General features: G+C 44.5%; 1 protein-coding gene across 1 annotated transcript in view; it reads left to right on the forward strand.

The window, feature by feature from the left end:
• Positions 1-20,303, forward strand: part of LOC119389671 (uncharacterized) — a 324,685-nt gene that overhangs the window by 244,550 nt on the left and 59,832 nt on the right. The window contains 26 exon segments of the mRNA XM_037657032.2: positions 174-278; positions 677-790; positions 1,243-1,380; positions 1,650-1,730; positions 2,108-2,233; positions 2,436-2,558; positions 3,303-3,368; positions 3,468-3,578; positions 3,688-3,804; positions 4,925-5,050; positions 7,795-7,917; positions 8,451-8,645; positions 9,284-9,415; positions 10,077-10,160; positions 11,194-11,316; positions 11,473-14,976; positions 15,618-15,782; positions 16,301-16,501; positions 16,832-16,963; positions 17,588-17,650; positions 17,760-17,873; positions 18,509-18,637; positions 18,753-18,842; positions 19,008-19,127; positions 19,371-19,433; positions 19,591-19,707. Coding sequence (XP_037512960.2) covers positions 174-278; positions 677-790; positions 1,243-1,380; positions 1,650-1,730; positions 2,108-2,233; positions 2,436-2,558; positions 3,303-3,368; positions 3,468-3,578; positions 3,688-3,804; positions 4,925-5,050; positions 7,795-7,917; positions 8,451-8,645; positions 9,284-9,415; positions 10,077-10,160; positions 11,194-11,316; positions 11,473-14,976; positions 15,618-15,782; positions 16,301-16,501; positions 16,832-16,963; positions 17,588-17,650; positions 17,760-17,873; positions 18,509-18,637; positions 18,753-18,842; positions 19,008-19,127; positions 19,371-19,433; positions 19,591-19,707 — 6,462 coding nt within the window.

Genomic DNA, 20,303 nt, shown 5'->3' on the forward strand with positions numbered 1-20,303 from the left:
CAAGTGTACCAGCCTTTTGTCTTACTTAACTGTTGTACATATTTTCACCTCTTTGTCTGTGTGCAGCACTTGCAGCAATTGTGACATCAGTCAAAATTTTTTGTCGGGTCACAAAAAGTGTACACATGCCTTGTCCTTCAACAGTGTCCTCACAGTGCTGTCCTTCTCTTTAGGCATTCGCTGCCGGAATGATCCAGACTGTCCTTCAAATGAAAAGTGCGTTCGTGGGCAATGTCAGTGTCTGCCTCCGTACATCTTGGAAGGCGACACTTGCAAAGGTGAGTGTTGTTGCTGCACCTTTTTTTTTTCCCCAGGACAGTTTCTGCTTGTGCTTTGAGTCATCAACAGCATCACCTATGAAATGATACATATGACAGAACAACCAACGTGTATTCATTGAAGATTATAGCCTCATTTGTACCATGGATGAGCTTTGCTCATGCACACCTTTCTGGTAGAAATGGTTAAAAAAGAACTCGGTTATTTTTGCTCAAAAGTCTGTATAATAGAGTGGCACTGAAGGGGTGTGTGAGGCACTGAGTTAGGAAGATGGAAACCACACAAGAGACAAAATATTTTTGTTAGGTGCGATGTTGCACCATGGTGCACACATATAAGCTGCTGATATTGGCGGATGAGAAGAGCTCCTCCATTAAAAATCTTTCTTGCCTTGCAGATCCTTGTGCTTGGATTCAGTGTGGCCAGTATGCGACGTGTGCCATCACGCCGTCAGGACCGCAGTGCCAGTGTAACCCTGGTTGCACCGGTAACCCACAGACCGGCTGTTGGGGTAAGCTTAACGTTGGCAACATCGTGTTTGCCTTTAGTAGAGTTTACTTAATTAGAGTGACACTGAACTGTGATAGATGATACCCTCTTATGGCACTCTGGTGCCGAAAACCGGAAGTAAAAGCAAGAAAATGAAGCATGCATACTCATGGCTTTTAACGTTGCAATGAAATGAGTTATTGGCTGGTAATCTGTTGTTTTTATTCATTTACAGTGGGCACTTTAATTAACTGATTAACTACCAACTAACCTCACTTTCACTCAGTATATCTTTTCGAGCCTATCACTGGTTTTCAAAACTTAACCTGACACATCAGCTATATTAGTGACTGTAGGAGCAAAAGGGCTCCTTCTCTTTATTCTTTTTCGTTGTGGTTACGATGTCTTTTATTGCTTAGATTGCCTTCAGGCAAACCTGCGCTCATTATTCTACTCTTGGCCTTTTCTTTGTAGATGTGAACGAATGTACGTCGAACCTTCCGATCGACCCGAACGGCCCATGCGGAGTCGGAGCCATCTGCATTAATGTCATTGGTGGATTCCACTGCGAGTGCCCACCAGGAACCACAGGCGATGCATTCGGAGTCGGATGTACGTCGAGTTGATTTGCTGCTGCTCACCATATCGCCACATGGTTGTGGCCGTGTCACAAACACATGACAATGGTGTGACCATTGTGTTGTGTCAGCGTTGTGTCAGCGTTGTGAGCATGTCACACCACTGACAGCATGGTCACAATCATGTGACAATATGCCAAGCATTTGTCATTGCCTGGCCATTGACTTGTGACCGTGTCAACTTACTTCAATCCTGTTCCAAGCTCGACTTGCTAAAATGGTGAAACTTTTTTTTTTTCATAGGCCAAGGATCTGCTGCCTGTAGGTCGGATGACCAGTGTCCTCGCAATGCTGTCTGCGAAGCAAAAGGAGCCACTTGCTTTGGTAAGTTATTTCGCCTATTTTCATGTTGTAGTAAATTTTAATCCATACGACTACCACACTTTCAAGCATGTAATGGACATTGCTCACTTTCAGTTGTGAGTTTGATATATTCAATAATGAGGGTTTTATTGGAAGTGATTCACTTATGCATCTCAGTAAGTATCTCAGTTGTGCCTCTATACTGAACTTTAAGTTGTTTTCATATGCACAGAGTCCCTCAAGATTTTTGGCGTTTGAAATGTATTTAATTCCACTGCACACTTGTATTTTTCATGTGGAAATGTACCTCCTGACTGTATTAATGCTCTTATTTATATCAAAGGAAGCATGTTTTTGTTAATGATCTCATCTTTCTGTTGTTTTCCATTGCTCTTTAGATCCTTGTGTTACGTCCGAGTGTGGTCCAAACGCTTATTGCGAACCAAAGGATCACAAACCAACGTGCTGGTGCCGGCCTGGCTATGAAGGCGATCCCTACGACCTTGAGCAGGGTTGCCAATCACGTAAGTCCCAGTGCCAATCAGCCATTAATTCTCGCGTTTGTGACTTCTCTTTAATATATATTACTGTGTGAGGCAAAGCAAGGGTCATATTGTACTGAGGAATAAGTAGCACCTGGAAAGTTAAATCAAGTTGAAGTTTGTTTTTGTCATTAGCAATAGTCGCTCACCGTACTCTCTCGCTCCTTTTTCTCTTTTTTCTCAGCATGCTCCAAGGTCTGGTGTGGCACCAACGCTCACTGCATCGTCAACTCGAGAAACGAAGGCGTCTGCAAGTGCTTTGAAGGCTTCCGCGGAAATCCATGGGAGGGAGGAGAATGCTCGCCTGGTACGCAAGTCGTCACTTTCAATCAGTCATTCAAACTGTCGTCTCATTCTGTCAAGCTGTCTACTATTCAGTTGGCATCGGAATATTACAGGTTTCTCAAAAGGTTCAATTTCCGAGCAGCTTGGACCTGCGGAGAGTAAGGTTGTAAAATGTTGTGTCCTTTGCATATGCTAGCGCAGGAGATAAATAAAAATTACAGGCTCTGTGCCCGGGACGCAGAAATGTTCAGCTTTCTATACGGTTTTGTGACCCGTAAACTTCTGGTGGCAACTCTAAACACTGCAGAATGAAGGTGAAGGTAGTACTAGCCTTTGAAAATCACTAATTATTTAATGGTTGATCTTTCATTATAACTTACCTCGCATGGCTTGTAAAAGAATAATAATAATTGTGGCTCGCGGAATTGTCTCCAGCTTTTACAAAACCTTAATGCTTTAGGATCATAAGTGAACGATATCTTCTCTTTTAATTGTGGCAATCGTTACTTTATGCTGCGCATACTTGGAAGCAAAATGAACTCTAGACTAGTTTAAAGTATAATGTCTGTTTCATGCTTCAAATGCTAGCATTTTTCTTAGCGCCATAAGCTGATGGTCTCTAGCAGTAAAACAGTAGCAGTAAATTTGATGAGGTTGCCTGAATGTTAAAAGTCAACCATCCTTTCGCATGTCGCGAACAGTGACATTTGTAGAACGCTCTTCATTATCCGTGCAATTAACTAATAGTTTTCTTTTATATGTGCAGAGTCACACTGTTCAGACTCAAGGCCCTGCCCCAAAGGCCAGGAATGTGCTGCTGGCTACTGCATAGGTTTGTTGACTCTCAAGCGATATATTTTTCAGTTTTCTCTCAATCAAATAATTGGTTGCTAAAAGTTGTATCTCGCGCATTTTTTCTTTCCTGTTTCAGATCGATGCGAGAACATTCAGTGTGGCATCGGAGCGCGCTGTGACGAACAGACCGGCAGCTGCGTCTGCCTGCCATACTTCTTGGGCAACTCGGAGTCTATGTGTGTTCCACGTAAGCAACCTTATGACGTAGTTGCCTATTCTAGTGGATTCACTGGAGAAATTGATTAGACTAAAACAGGTTAGCAAAACGTTTACTACGAATGTCGGTTCTCTCGCAGCTGTACTGCCACCCACGTGCACTCCGGGATGTGGAGTCGGGGCACACTGCATGTACGCCGTACCCAATAAGTGCGTCTGCAACCCTGGACTCTACGGAAATCCGTACACGGGCTGCAGTAAGTGTTACTAAATGTTACATTGTACAACATAACGGCGTCTATACGGTTCAGGACAGCATACTGATAGGAAGTTTCAACTCGCGGTTGCAGTGTTCAAATAAAAGCTTGTAGCACTTTTGTGTTTTGCAGAGTGTACCTTTTTGGCGTTAATAAGTTCAATCTATCAAGAAGAGCAAACATCATAGGACTGAAATGTAGGCGAACCATGTTAATGCATACTCGGAAAGAAATGCTTGTGCAAATAGTAAATTTTAGGTTCGAAGCGAATAATGATTTGGTTGAATAATTTCAAATCGAATTCGAATAGTATATATTCCATATTATAAAAAAAATGAGCATATTTGTCATGACCCTACTAACCTGCACAATATTTTTTTTAATTGAAACAAGGCAGGTGAAAATGCCATTCTTTTTGGTTCAAAGGGAAGTGGAAGCAACTTTGAATAGTAGCAGGATTTGACTTTCAGTGGAATGCAAGTGATAACCTGTAAAATATGTTACGTTTTAAACTATGCTATAATTAGAGCATATAAGCCGGTATTACAAGCTTTTAACCTTAAAAAATGATCAATCGATGTGAGGGTAATATGTTCATTTAACCTTGAAGTGGGGCTTCGCGGCAGTGCGAATGTTTTCTGGAAAGGTGTATTCATGGTATAGCACTCTCGACTGCAGTGAAACCACCTTTACAGGGGGTTACATGCGGACTAATATAACACTTCTTCGTTCATTTCGAATACTTCGAAATTTCCAATAATTCAAATTCGAATTGAAGTGTATTAGAATACTGTAATATTCGTTCGAATATTCGAAATGCTCGAATATTCGCACAAGCCTAGAGAATAAACATACCGCATTGGCTCAGTCTCTACGTCATTCCACTGCTGGGCACAAGGTCACAGGTTAGATCCTCAACCATGGCATCCATGGGAAAATGTACGTGTGCTTACATTAAGGTGCACTTTGTATGTATTTAGCAGCTGAGGAAGTTATTGAACCAGCATTAGGTAGCCTACGAGATGCAGTGCATTTCAGTAATTTTTCGTGCATGTGTGTGCTTGTGTGCGTGCATACGTACGTAACTCATCTTGGTGACACAACCAAATACGTTTTTCAGCACAAGACAAGCCACGCTGCACTGCCACCACTTGTGGTAGTAACGCCCACTGTCATGAAACTGGTGACAAGGTGGAATGCCGCTGCCCAGCAGGACTGCAAGGAAATCCCTTCACACGATGTGACGGTAAGTGCAGTGTATTGTACTGTCACATGCAAGTACTGTGTTTGGTGAATTCTTAGACTTGCATGGCTTGGCAGGAAGAAGCTTGTATTCAGGACCTAATCAACAAAAGGCTTAGTGTTAGGCGTAGCATTAGGCTTAGTGCCAGTATTAGATTGATAGCACTTGGTTTAGCATAAGTGTCGGGTAGTGTGTGCTGCAATAATTTGCCAGTATGCGTACCTAATAAGTAGGGATGGGCTAATAGTGAATTTGAGGTTCGAAGCGAATCCGAAGCTAATAGTGATTTGGTCGAATAATTTCGAATCGAATAGTTCGAATAGTATTTACCGCATATTATTAAGAAAAACGAGCATTTTTGTCATGACCCTTGCACACTATTTTTTAGGATATGGAACTAGGTATGAGTGAATGTCACTTTTTTGGTTTGAAATGAAGTGGAAGCAGCCTTGAATAGTATCAAGATTTGAATAGCAGTAGGGTGCAAGCTATAAGTGGTGCAATACGTTACAATTTAAAAATTACTATACTTAGCGCATATAAGCCCATATAACACGCTTTTAAACCTTAACCCATTAGCGCCCAGCGTACTTTACAAAGTACACTTCATTTTTTTGGAATAGAAAATGCACTATCCAATATTCAAATTTGTTTGATTAGCATTTTTGACGCTAAAGGTTGCAGCAAGACACTCCAAATCGAACATATTGACTCAGGTCAATTTTTTGTGTGATACGAGTAGTTAAACTTTTGGAAAATGAGCGCCCGTCGAACGCATGTGACGACTACTACGTTTTCTCAATTATTTTAAAGTTTCACACTGTATATAGTGAAAAAACCGATTGATTGTGCTTCAGAAAGAACAATATAATCGCGGCGAAGCGCAAGAATCAGCTGTAGTGCACAGTTTTGCTCTGAGGAGTAATCAAATGTTGGTGTACTTTTCGTAGTACACTGGGCCTTTGTGAGAGCTTACATGTGCATTGCATTGTAGGTTGCCTCCACGATCGAACCATGTATTTTCTTCGGAAGAATGCCATTTTTACGGTCATTTGAGACTCGGGAGACTGCAACAGATGCCGGCAGGGATATACTAGAGCCTCTTGGTCAAGTAATTGTCACTCCGAAACGGCTGAGGAGGAGGGGGAGGCGGCTGTGCGAATGAATGCCTTCTGCCTGATGGAACGAAATAAATCCGGAAGACTGCTTCTCTTTTGATCTGGGAAACGAGTTTCTTTTTTCGTAAAGGGCAAAGACGACAGCATAGTTGCTATGGCGATGAACTATGACACAGTCGAGCCACTACGCTCTGTAAGCCGATTATCATCAACTCCAAAGAAAACCTTAGCGTCATCACGAAACATCGTCAGCAGCTAGATAAATATTGGCATGGCAGAGATTCACCTCCACAATGCAGCTGCGTATAACTACAGAATTTTCATTCGTGGAAAAAGTGATGGAAGGCCCTATTTACACAGATCAACAACATTACTGCACTGAATGCATAGAGGATCTGCAAACCTACTGGAGGTTAGCAGACCCTCTATGCGTCGACTGCTGTCATTCACTTGCATGCTTGCAAGACACTACCTGTGCCGTGTACGCAATAGAATTATCAAGAGGTCTTCCGTGTCCAGTGTGCCTGCCAGTCCCCTCCATCCTTATGGGTATTTTCACAAGAAGATTGAAAAATGGTTGAAGTGCACTGTCTGTGATAAATAGAAATGATGCTGCGAAAAGTATGGTGCAACGCTTTGCATGATGCGTCGCTGCCTCGACAAGTTGCATGTGCCAAAACAACTTTGGTATTAGTATGGCAAGGGCCAAGCATGCTTGCTAGTTTTGTGCCCAGCCAGCTTGCATTGCTATCGCAAGAGCCCAGCGTACTTTCTAAAGTACAGTATCATAACTTCTGCAGGAGTAGATGTAACTTTATGAAAATTGTCAGATGTTGTTGTCGACTGTAGCTAGATAAGTGCGCGAAATTTCAATTAAATTCAAGAAATAGTTTCTGCTTGGGCCTTAATGGGTTAAAAAATATGTACATTTAACCTTGAAGTGTGGCTTCGCGGCAGTGCAGATTTCTCCTGGATGGGTTGTTTCATGGCACAGCAATTAGACGCTGCAGTGAAACCACTTTTACAGGGGGTTATGTAAATGTATACATATATTCCTTCATTTCGAATACTTCTAAATTTCGAATAATCTAAATTCGTATCGAAGCAAGTTCGAATACTGTAATATTCGTTCGAATATTCGAAACGCCCGAATATTCGCCCATCCCTACTAATAAGTGCTCAAGAATTGCATATCTTGGTAAGAAGGAGTTCATATTATGGACCTAATAATCACCAGGCTGAGTATTAGGCTTACCTTCTGGACTCAACCATTGAGAGGCTTGGATTGAGGCTTAAGTGCAGTATATCCTGCAGAATTAGTCTGGCCACCAACAGGTGGCCTCCAGAACGAAGACTGACAAGTCATACTGTGTCTGTTTTGAATTAGTCAGGCTAAGGTTTCGGCAAGCTTTGCACGATTTCTTTCTATTCATATTAGGTTTCCTCACTGTGGGATAGCTGTTTTAAAATTCTGTTTGCAAGCAAGCTTACGTGCAAAGCACACCTTCAGTAAAGCTCGCTCATGAGTTCACGTCTGCGAAAAAGTCACAAGTCCAATAGTACAACCGTCTTGCATTGTTTTGCAAGCATTGTTACAAAACTACAATGATCCATCCACGTCTCTTTCAGATATCAATGAATGCCTTGGTACTGGAAGTGTCTGTGGCACCGATGCCAGTTGCATCAACACTTTTGGCAGCTTCAAATGCATCTGCCCAGATGGAATGATTGGAAATCCGCTGTTTGCTTGCAGTAAGTCTGGTGCTTGTTTGCTTATTTGTTTGTTTTCTTCCTGTTTGAGGCATAATATCGTATATATAGTGCGACTGTAACTGCTCTGGCAAAATTTGCACCTAGTCAAGGAATTAAAGATTTCAGTATGAATCTTCATTTTGGCAATACTAACCATTTGATTACATTCAACTAGAGCTTGAAACATGCCAAAGGCTAGTTCTAAGCATTTGTTGCTTAATACATTCAGGTTTGAGCTGCATATTGAATTCAATTGCCATCAAGTACATATAAACGTAATTCCAGTGCAATGAACACCTTGTTGACTTTATGATACACGATGTGCCTCTCTGAAGTTGAAATGAATTTTTGAAACGAGGTCATACCACCTTGCTTCATCCACAACATTGAACACTGTTCTTTCATGCTGCTATCGCGTGTGCTTCAAGATGTACGTAGGGTATGTATCGAGGCATGCTGAAACTACGGTATTTCACTGTCACAGTCGAGAAACACGAGTAACTAATTCTGCGTTTCGCTGTTAATCGATGCAGCTCCTCGGGGACCGGATGTTGTGATACCCGGAGGAGACGGTGGTGATGTGCGTCCACCTCCAGTTCTTCCTGATGGGCCGCCCATTGTCACGACCTTCACTCCTCCCATCCCACCTGCTGTCTGCAACACCGATCACGATTGTGGACCTCTTAGCGTTTGCGTACCTGGAATCGACAACCGTCGACACTGCATCCGTGAGTTGGCAATGCACTATAGCACACATCTGCGCATAGGACAACATGCGTACAGTAACTCATTGTGCTGTAGCATAGTCGCCTACATTTACCTCTCTCTCTTCCATTTCCCATCACCTTGATGATGAGTAGGAGGCTGTGGACACGCTCTCCAGGCTGACCTCTCCTCCTTATCTTCATTACCTAATCTTCCTCTTTTTTGTCCTGCTTGCATGCCTCGCAGAGTGGTGATTTGCCTCATAACCTGGCTGCAGTAAATCAGTGGCATCAGCAATCCACTGCTGGAAACAAATTTATGGGTTTGATTCAATGTCAGCTTCAGTGCTATCAGAATGTCAACAATAATTCTCCGGGCTTTCAGTCTGGCGCCAGGTTGCAGTGTGTGCCTTTTATGCATTAACATGTAGATTGCTGCCACTGTTTCCTTATAGATAAAGGAGTAGCCTCTTCGAACCTCTCGTAACATGAATTGAGATTTATGTCATGAACTTAGTTCATATATCATTCACTAACGAGAGAGTGCACTGGAAAGTTCTGCTTTCGAAGCGTTTGTAGAGTGTGGACTCTGTTACTGTGTACTTTATGAAGGTATTCCGTGAGTCTTGTTTTTGAACCACTGATGAAATTTTGGTTCTTAGGTCCCTGCGAAGACAGGGTCTGCGGACCGAATGCAGCCTGTACAGTGGAAAATAGGGTCGGCGTCTGCCAGTGCATACAGGGATTCCAAGGCGACCCTGGCGACTTGGAAATTGGCTGCACACCACCAAGAGGCAAGTTTATGTCTGGTTCAAATGCCACCATGAACATTGTATCAATTGTAAAGGGACAGAGACAGTAGATTCAGCCTTTTCTGAATTCAGTCTAGCCCTTTGTTCACAAATTGTCTATGGCTAAACTTTACGTGAAATTTGACATGTTGTATGTGCTACTTGTAATGCTGGGGTGTCAGGTTTACGTATTAGGCTTAAGACATCAGCAACATGTCCATGAGGCCCTCGAGCACATCAAGGACGTTGGGCTTACAAATAATCCCAAACAAACCCCCCAATGGTCAGCTTTATCAGGCTTAAAACTCCAACAACTGCTTACACCCATGGCACACTCACGCATGCACTCTGAGTCTGTCCTCACCACGCCCAGAGGACATGACCTATTTCCCCATCGTGGATGGATGTCCTCACAGGTGAACTCATTTACAGTGTACTATTTTGATGTGTGAATGAGTCTCTCTGATGCATTCACTCCAGATAAGTTTTGCACACTGCGAGAGATTTCAGCTAAAGCCCGCGATTTTGAAAAAAGTGCAACACATTTACTTGTGAGCTGGGTGCATTTAGCAGGATTAGGTTTCTCCATTTAAGTTCAGTCCAAGCACACATTTCGAAGTTGTGATTAACAACTTGTCCACTCTCTTTTCATCTTTTCAAATAGCTGGAACCATCTGTGAGACGGATGATGCTTGCAATCCTAACTCTGCCTGCGTGGTCAGCCAAGACAACACCCGCAAATGCCAAGGTATGGTTTTCGCTGCACCGCATGATTCTTTGTCTCTAGCCATAGGTCTGAGATACAAAGAAGGAGAGACGGCTAAGTAGCTAGTTGGTATGGCATTTTTGTAAGTAGGCCAAGATATGTTACTTGCGGAAGACTGATACACAATGTCATGAGTGTCGATGCGCCAAGAATGATAGAGTGCAAATGATTTCTACAACACAAAAATTTCAAGCCTTGTTAGTAAAAAACACTGTGTGCTTTTGCATTGTGGTTAAAAAAACCGCATAATTTCACTTCGCATTGACAAACAAGAAGGTACACTATTCACCAGCACTTTCACCGCAAAGTTTTGACGAGTAAGATTGCAGTTAGAGCAGACTGTGGAGATTAATAACAGATGACGATTCATGGCCAAGTAACAACCTCACTGACTTAAATTTATAGCATTGGCAGTGATCAGAAGTTGTGCTGTTGTCATAGTGTCGGTGAGCTCTCGTTAATCTAATTCCAGCTAATTAACATTAGGGTTAACATTGCTGCACACATTTGAACCCTTGGTTTGTGTCCCTTTGTTCCAACCATAATCAAAGATAGTTTGTGCTCAAAGTGTGCACATTTGGCAGGAATGCCTACAGTAGCGTTACTTACAAAGTACCTACACCCAAAACTAGGGGCTAAAAGCATCAGCATTCCGGAACATTTTCGGACAAAGCCTTACAGTAGGCAATGCAAAGCAAAACAACACCCATGTGTTTTGACACCGATTCTTTCTAGACATGCCTTGAGTATAGATCAACATTAACTCAAGTTCAATTTTAATTATGTTCTTTCTCACCTAATTACACTGTATATTTTAAATCATGGCGATAAAATGCCTGTTGTCACTTTCAGCATTTTGGTAGCTAAAGAAATCACAGGCACTCACACAAGCACTGTATGCTATGCTATGCTATGATTAAAACTAAATGTGGGTTGTCTATGCCTTTACAGCCTTTGTCTTATTATTCATTGCTGCCTATGTGTTTTATAATATGAACCTCCATCCTCTTTACAGATGTTTGCATCAACACCCAGTGTGGCCCGAACGCTGTGTGCCATGCCATTAGCCACCGAGCAAACTGTATTTGCAAGGATTCCTACTACGGCGATCCCAACGATCTTATTCGTGGCTGCACAAGTAAGTTGTCTTGGAATGTATGCAAACTTGTGGACTTTCAGTGCATGGTGTTGTCTCCTTGAGACATAAGGTGGCTATGCTCTTTCACGCCATGAAATTACAGACACGATAAATAGAACCCCCTGATGTTAAACATTTATTTCTGCTTTCTTGCAGCTAAACCACAACACGAGTGCTTGGAGAACAAAGACTGTGGCGAGCGTTACGAGTGCAAGCTCGGCACCAAGGGAGTCAAACAGTGCAGAGACGTCTGCGAAGACAAGACCTGCGGCAAGAATGCAGTTTGCTTGGGAGAGCACCACAAAGCCATCTGCGAGTGTCTTCCGGGATACATTTATGACGGCACGGGCTGCCAGGTGCCTGACGATTGCGCCGTCGACCAGGACTGCCTTGAACACGAGGCCTGTCGCCACCAGTCCGGAGGAAACAAATGCGTCGACGTCTGCTTGCGGCACGCTTGTGGTCCGAACGCCAGATGCGTGGGACAGAAGCATGTCCCAACGTGCGTCTGCCGAGAGTCCTTCTTGGGAAACCCGAACGACCGCATCAGAGGCTGTCAGCCGCTGCTTGATGTCTGCATACAGGATGCCGACTGTGCCGAAAGTGACCGCTGTCTTCCCGATTCGAGAGGCATCAGGAATTGTACCAGAACTTGCATCAAGACCCGCTGCGGCCCCAATGCGCACTGCATTGGCAGGCTTCACAGGCCTGTCTGCGAATGTCGAGAAGGTTACAACGGCAATCCTGGCGATCTCTTACAAGGCTGCACGCCCATACCTCGTGACCGTTGCCACAGCAACCATGACTGCAAGGGATATGAGGTTTGCAAGATCACTTCGGTGGGAATCAAAGACTGCGTCGAACTTTGTCTCGATTATGAATGTGGGCCGAATGCAAACTGCATTGCCATGGACCACCTGGCTGCTTGCGAATGCCTCCCGGGATTCGCCGGAAATCCCCACGACCTGCGAAGAGGATGCATGCGACACTTGTGTGAGCATGACAACGACTGTCCGGACTCGGCCGTATGTTTGTTGACACGAGTTGGCGTCAGGAACTGCACCGATCCATGCTGGGACAGGCGCTGTGGGCCCAGTGCCGATTGCATCACGGTACACCACAAAGCCACTTGTGAATGCAGGCCTGGGTTTGAAGGTCTTGCTGATGACATTCGAGAGGGCTGCACACCTATTCCAAAGTGCCGAACAAGCAGTGACTGCAGGGACGATGAGGTTTGTGCTGTCGACCGCAATGGCATCAAGAGTTGCCTACCGGGCTGCACCACCACCTTGTGTGGACAAAACAGCGTCTGCAGGACTGAGAATCACATAACTATCTGCCAGTGTCGCGAGAACTTCGTTGGAGACCCATACAACCGTGAGACCGGATGCTATGCCCAACCTGAACGATGCTACAGAGACAATGATTGCCCTTCCATTGCTGTCTGCAAGAGGGTATTCGATGGCAAGAACGATTGTTACGATGCCTGCGAAGGCCACATTTGTGCTCAGGGTGCTGTTTGCCAGGCGGTGAATCACAGACCGACTTGCATTTGCAAGCCAGGCCTCGTTGGTGATCCCCTGTTGGGTGGCTGCCACATTCCGGACGAATGCCAGGTCGACGAGGACTGCAGGGAAGATCTCATTTGCCGACCAGATACGACTAACCTCAGGAAATGCGTTTCTGTGTGCGTCTATGAGAAGTGTGCGCCAAACGCTTATTGTACAGGTGTGCGTCACAAGGCTCAGTGCAGCTGCCCCCCTGGTACACAGGGGGATCCTTACAATCCCCACATAGCTTGCTTGCCAACGCAGCCTGTCACTGAAGGCTGCACTTCCGATGATGAATGCGCTTCTCACGAGGTGTGCCTTCATGGTAAGTGCACCGACGCTTGTGAAAGGAAACAATGTGGGCCTAACGCAGTCTGTCGTGTGCACAACCACCGGCCATCTTGCCACTGTCTGCAAGACTACAAGGGTGATCCCGACAACCCAATTAACGGATGTCGACCAAAGGATGAGTGCCAGATTGATGAAGACTGCAAAAGGCTGACCGATGTTTGTCGGACCGACAACACGGGCAGCAAGAGGTGCTTTGACGCTTGCCAGTTCAACAAGTGTGGGCAGAACAGTGTTTGTGTTCCGAGACAGCACTCTTACGAATGCCAGTGTCGACACGGCTTTGTCAGGGACCAGGAGAATGTGCTTGGCTGTGTCGAACGAGAACACGACGAATGTCGCAACCACACTGGCTGCCCTACTTCGGCTGCCTGCATTCCCAACACCATTGGCGTGATGAAGTGTGCCGAAGTTTGCATCAGTTTCAGCTGCACGCCCGATGCAGACTGCATTGCATTCAACCACAGGGGTCGCTGCACGTGCCGAGAGGGCTATACTGGAGATCCCAACAGCAGAGGAGGGTGTCAGAAGATTCCCGAACCGGAGTGCATTAACCATGCTGACTGCCCCCACCCCAACGAGGTCTGCCAATTCGACGAAGCCTACGGCGAGCGCAGGTGTCAAGATGGCTGCAAGTTCCTCAAGTGTGCACCTCGTGCAGTGTGCGTCGTTGACAACCACCTGCCCAAGTGCACGTGTCCCAACGGTCTCTACATTGGTGACCCCTACGACCAGCGCGAAGGGTGCAAACAGGTAGAGTGCCTCAAAGACGAAGACTGCCACATAACCAAAGCCTGCTTTCCAAACTTTTACTGCGAAGACCCTTGCGTGGATGGCTGTGGAGTCAACGCCGGTTGCGTGGCTCAGAATCACCAGCGTATTTGTCACTGCCGCCCTGGCTACACGGGTGATGCCTTGGTTCGATGCGAAGAGATTCACTACTGCGACTCCAACCCTTGCCACTCTTCGGCAAAGTGCATCGATGTGCCCAGTGGTTACGAGTGTGTCTGCACAAATGGCTTCATTGGAGATCCGTACCGCCAGGGCTGTCGCCACCCCAACTCTTGTCCTCACGGGAATGGGGACTGCCCTAGTCATCTTGCCTGCTACCCCGACCGCCTTGGTCAACCAATGTGCCAAAACCCCTGCGACCATTTCAAGTGTGGCTTGAACACTGTCTGTCGGGCAGAAGGCCATGCTGCCACTTGCGAATGCCAAACACATTTCCGGGGAGATCCGGCTGTGGGATGCAGTCGTGAGTCCGTCGTATGCCTGAGCGACCACGACTGTGCGTCTGGCTATGCTTGTGTCGACGAGCAGTGCCGTCTCGTCTGCACCCGTGAGAGTGACTGTGCTGCTGGTGAGAAATGCATCAACAGCCGATGCGTGCAGCCTTGCTTCTCCCATGTCGATTGCCCTCCGAAGGAAGCCTGCCTCAGCGCCGGTTACTGCCAAGTTGGTTGCAGGAAGAACAGCGACTGCCAGCACGATGAAACCTGCTCACAGAACCGTTGCCAGAATCCTTGCGAGATCAAGGGCTTGTGTGGCCCCAATGCCATCTGCAAGGTCAGCAACCACGAAGCCAACTGCTACTGTCCTGATGGCCTTACTGGAAATCCGACACCTATCATTGGCTGCAAGAGGCCAGTGGTTACGTGCACGGGATCCTGTCCCAAGGGCCTGTCGTGCATAGAGAACAGGTGTCGAGCCGTGTGCAGTGGTTGCATCATTGGAGAAGCATGTGTCAATGACTTCTGCATGGGTGAGTTTGTGGACCTCTTTGCTGTTTTAGAACTTGTGATCGTATTCAGCATGATGGTACACAGTCATTAACTTATACATATCTTGGGTGATGAACACATTCAAGAAATGTCTGTTTCTTGCATAAGTATTCGCAGCATCACTATCTTAGCATTTCGCTATCAGAAAACTGAGACATGGCAATAGTGAAATCTACAATGCACTATCTTGGAGACAGTTCAATCCCGATACATAGCAGTCTTTTCAATGTATGAAATTATGACTACCTCCAAGCATGAAGTATTGGACAGTGAAGACATTCACGTGAGTTTGGCTTTCAATTAGGATATACAGTGTTCACTGGCATCTGCTGGCACCAGTCAAATAAACATTGGAAAATTGTGCCAAATCTGTCTAAGTTAGGGTTGCTTCAAGTAGAATGTATGTTAGTATATCCCCTTTTTCGTATTTCTGATGACGAATTATAGCAGTGAAATTAAAAATGTACAATGAAAGTTCAGGGTACTGTTTATAAAGGCCATATTAATTCAAGCTCTCTCAAGAGCAGGCTGCGTGTATGAAAACAGTTCGGATTTTTATTTGTGCTTGAAACTGGATGTATGTGAGCAAAAGGAATTTTTTGTAAACTCTCTTCATTTGCAGCGGCATGCTCCGGTGACAGTGACTGCCCAGCTGGAGAGCTCTGCATTCACGGCTACTGTCAGGTCGGCTGTCGATCGGACAGTGACTGCCAGGTGTACCAGCTCTGCTCCCTTAACCACTGCTCCTGCAAACCGGGCTTCCACACAGTGGAACACGGCTGCGAAGGTGACTCGCTTGTTCTTTCCTGTTCCAACAACAAGGCCGATGAAGGCCCAATGCTGTGTCACAAAGGCCCCGCACTGACCACCGTTGGTCCTGCATTGGTGTTGCTTGCAGCATTACTTGAGATCTCTGCACTTAAATAGGTCCAGTAAGAGAAACAGTACCATGACAGATACAGTTAAACACCCAGTCACATGTGCATGAATATGTAACTGTTTAAAGCAATTCTTATTCATGACCTTATGAGTAAATGGTGTCTTTTCCAATGACGAGCGGCACTCACGGGAACACTTCCAAAAGCTTGTGTTTCAGCAATTACAGATGTTGGTATTATTAAGACACTGTAAAGATCTTCACTACGTATGATAATTTGTTACATCAATGTTTTGTTATATCAATGTTGAACTTTCACAAGCACAGCTTCATAGAAGCGTTGATTGGATTCTAATGCTAAGTGGCCTTATTTCCAAGACTCATCAATACGCATATGTCATCTTCTTTTTCCTCTCCCTCCTGTATAGATATTGACGAGTGCCTGAACAACCCATGCCATTCCACCGGCATCTGCGAGAACACTATCGGCAGCTTTGTGTGCCGCTGTCCAGAAGGATTCATCGGAGACGGGTTCTCGGGTTGCACGAACCCCGGCGAATGTCCACGAGGCGATTCGGATTGCCCGCTGAACGCTGCCTGTGACCAAAACGGCGTGACCAAGTGCATCAGTATGTTGCTCGTCCATTATGATATATGCTTAAATGCTAAGTCGAGCATGCAGTGCTAACTCACGTTTATTGGTCAGAGGCCATAAGCGATGTAATTGCACGGACATGGCCATTCAATGGTAACTTGTGGTCACTTCACCTTATGAGCTGACACTGTCTGTTCTTATGATTGACTATCTCAAGGACATAGCATCTGTCTCTAATGTTTAACTTTTTAGCTTATCACAACCAGTAAAAGCAAACTTTTGTTGGTGTGATTGCTAAGTGGCAGTTTCTCCTTTGCTTGCCATTCGAAGACATATGGTGATGAAATGTTCTTCGTATTTACAGATCCTTGTGAAGAAGAGCCTTGTGGACCAAACGCGGCCTGTACTGTGGTGAATCACAAGAGGCAATGCGTTTGTCCTCGAAGTGCACTGTACACAGGCGATCCTTACGACAAGAACAGGGGCTGTGTTCAAGGTACAGTGCTTTCAACTGAAAGGCATTGTCCCTCTCGCAATACTCTTCAGCTTTTGACTTCTGTTGATCATACTTTGGTCAACTCAACTTCCATCTTAATTCCAATGCGTTTTGAGGTTCTCATAGGTGCCCATACCTTTTAAAGCCCTTCCTTTAGTGCTGATGTTAAATAAGTACAGTTTAAACCAGCATTGCAAGTTTGACTGGTGTCTGGTTAATGGAAGTCAACTTTACTAATATTTGTATTGTTTCTAGCATGTATACAGCTTAGCTTATGCAGATAATCTTATTGTATTGACATTATCCAAAGATTTTTCCTAGTTTGTTTGCTCCTTTATGTAGATATTTGTTGCTTTTTCAAACGGAACAAGTCTTCGATATATTCTATTTTGATTTCATTGAGATGTTATTCTCTGAGCTGTGCAGAGTTATTGGTGATGGTGTATACTGGTGCTACTATCATCACTGCTCAATCATTTTTATACCTCAATCTATAGACCAGCAACATGGCTGCTTTAAGTGCAAGTTAACCACAGATAACACATGCAGTATATCATTGATGAGGTGCATAATGCTTAGCAAATAAGTGCTGTTTCCTTTATTTTTTTATCTTCATTTTTACAGTGGACTGCCTCCATGACACCGACTGCCCAGTCAACCAGGAATGTGTTCATTTCGTTTGTGAAAGTAAGTGGAACGAAGACTGTGTTATGTATTAGTGTGTCGCGTCTTGACGTCGCTTTCAGTATCACTACCGCTGTTGCGTTGCTCATGGTGAACACGTATTCCTTTGCAGGCCCTTGTGACAGGGTACAGTGTGGACCCCATGGTACCTGTACTGTCAAGGACCGCCAGGCTTTCTGTGAATGCAAGTTGGGATACGAGAACAACGGAAGACTCGTTTGCGTTGGTAAGGCAAACTCATCCGCTGCACTGCAGTGCACTCCGTGTCACGAGTTGCATGATCTGTATTTGTGCATACTGTTGCGATGCAGCATTCTCCTTGCAGTGCTATATTTGCATGAATATAATGCGAGGCTTTTTTTTGTGTAATCTCAGCTAAGCATGAGCACTTTTGTTGGAACATAGGTTTGATTGTAGTGCAAGCTTCATTGGACTCAAGCTTAGCCAGTAAGCAACTGAGCTGTACAGGAATGCCAGCCTCTCAGGGTCATAATGACAAGAAAAGGGTATGCTGTAGCTGAGCTGTCTGCATATATATATAGGTGTGTTTGTTTGTTTGTTTGTTTGTTTGTTTGTTTGTTTGTTTTTGTGTGTGTGTGTGTGTGTGTGTGTGTGTGTGTGTGTGTGTGTGTGTGTGTGTGTGTGTGTGTGTGTGTGTGTGTGTGTGTGTGTGTGTGTGTGTGTGTGTGTGTGTGAGAGAGAGATAGAGAGAGAGAGAACTAGAAGTGCTCTTTGCAGTTATAGTATTTGTAGTGATGAATATGGTATAATGTTGTAATGATATGCTCGGAACGTAATGTTAATTGGTATGCCTGCATGCATTTATACATTCAAAATATGTTTTGCTCTCATTCTGTTTAGATACTGATGAATGCAAACAGCACCCATGCCACTACACTGCCATATGTGAAAACAATCCGGGAAGCTACATCTGTCGATGCCCCAGCAATCTGATTGGCGATGCCTACGGAAAGCAGGGAAGCGTTGGATGTGAGTTTCACACTGTTTGTAGTGGTTTGTACTTAAGCACCCTTTTTGTTTCACAGAAGCTGCTGATGGAGCTCTAAGTAACCTAACCTGAACATTTTGTGTTCTTTTTTTGCAGGTCACGATCCAAACATTTGCTACAATGGAAACGCTGATTGTCCTCCAACCTCCGCATGTATTGACATCAACGGAACGCCTTATTGCAGAGGTTTGTAATACTGTTTCAAGGAGACGGGGAACAACTTGACTTATGTGTTTTTAATCTCGTACTGCTTATGTTAGTAACACTTAAAACAGCATATTTGTCATCATTGTTTTTCGGCACTGCCTTCCCTTTCTTAATGTCTTTCTTTTTTTGCCTCACGAATTTCAGACTTGTGCGAAGACCCAACGACGTGCGGTATCAACGCCAACTGTAGCACCGTTAACCACAGAGCTGTGTGCTCTTGTCGTCCTGGCTATACGGGCAATGCAAAGCACCGCTGTGAGCTGGGTGAGTGTTAGTTGCTTAAACTATTAAAAATAAACACGAATAAAAATAACCTACCTGTAACGTCCTCTCACACTATGTTCAAAGCCAGTGCTTCATTTATGTTTTCTTTAGTAATCCTGAGAGCAAATTATCAAACACTTGTTACACAAAGAAAGAAACAAGTGGTCTGCAAACTTGTTCGATGTTACATCTTTAATTTGAAATCTGCTTTTCTCTCTCTCTCTCTCTATGGTAACCTTGCAGTGGAATGCACACGGGATGAAGAGTGTCGGAGCACTGACATCTGCATTCGAAACAAATGCGTTGGTAAGTTTTCTTTGCGATGTGGCAACGCCAACATTCATGCTCATATTTTCACCTGAACATTCAGAGTCAAGACATTGCATGCTGTTTACCTGATGCCAGCAGTGTGTCTGAGGACCCACAATCCCTCCGTGACACACTTGTTATGCTTCTATCATAGATTCCTGCCAGAGCAATGCCAAATGTGGTGTGAACACCATCTGCATCTCTCAAGACCACCAGGCAATCTGTAGGTGCCGAGACGGTTTCCGTGGCAACCCCAGCACAGGATGCATAAGTGAGTACACTGTCCACTACTCGCGGTTGACACACTTGACTGCTCAAATGGGTTTATATACATTAAAGTATGTACTGCCACTTCCCACAGGGCAATTTACTGCCATTTGTCCAGTCAGAACCATTATAGCCAAAGCTGCTAGCCTGTTTAGGAAAACAAAATACAGTACACTACTTCTTCATTACAAACGTCATCTTGTGCCCAGCTCACCAGAAGCTCAGGCATCCAAACAGAGATGCCCTGACTCTTCAGTTTAATTATCAGGGATATATCACAACAAAGTTGTTAGAAGGTGTTTGCATCATCATTCAAGTCCGGAAAGTACAGCGTTTGCCACATCCTGTTTCAGAATCTCGTTGCTGTGACCTTCATCTAGCTAAATAATTGACACATGGTTTTAAAAATTGTAATCATGTGGTAATAAATGTGAGATTTTAAAGGGCATTTGCGATACTAGTTGTTGTTGTCATGGTGTATTAATTAACAATACACTTGTGATCATGTAGTAATACATAAGGGCATTTGTGATACTAGTTGTTATTGCCTTGGTTTATTAATAAACAATACACTCATGACTCCATTTGATAATTAAAACC

This window comes from Rhipicephalus sanguineus, chromosome 4, assembly GCF_013339695.2.
Source record: "Rhipicephalus sanguineus isolate Rsan-2018 chromosome 4, BIME_Rsan_1.4, whole genome shotgun sequence".
NCBI classification, from domain to species: Eukaryota; Metazoa; Arthropoda; class Arachnida; order Ixodida; family Ixodidae; genus Rhipicephalus; species Rhipicephalus sanguineus.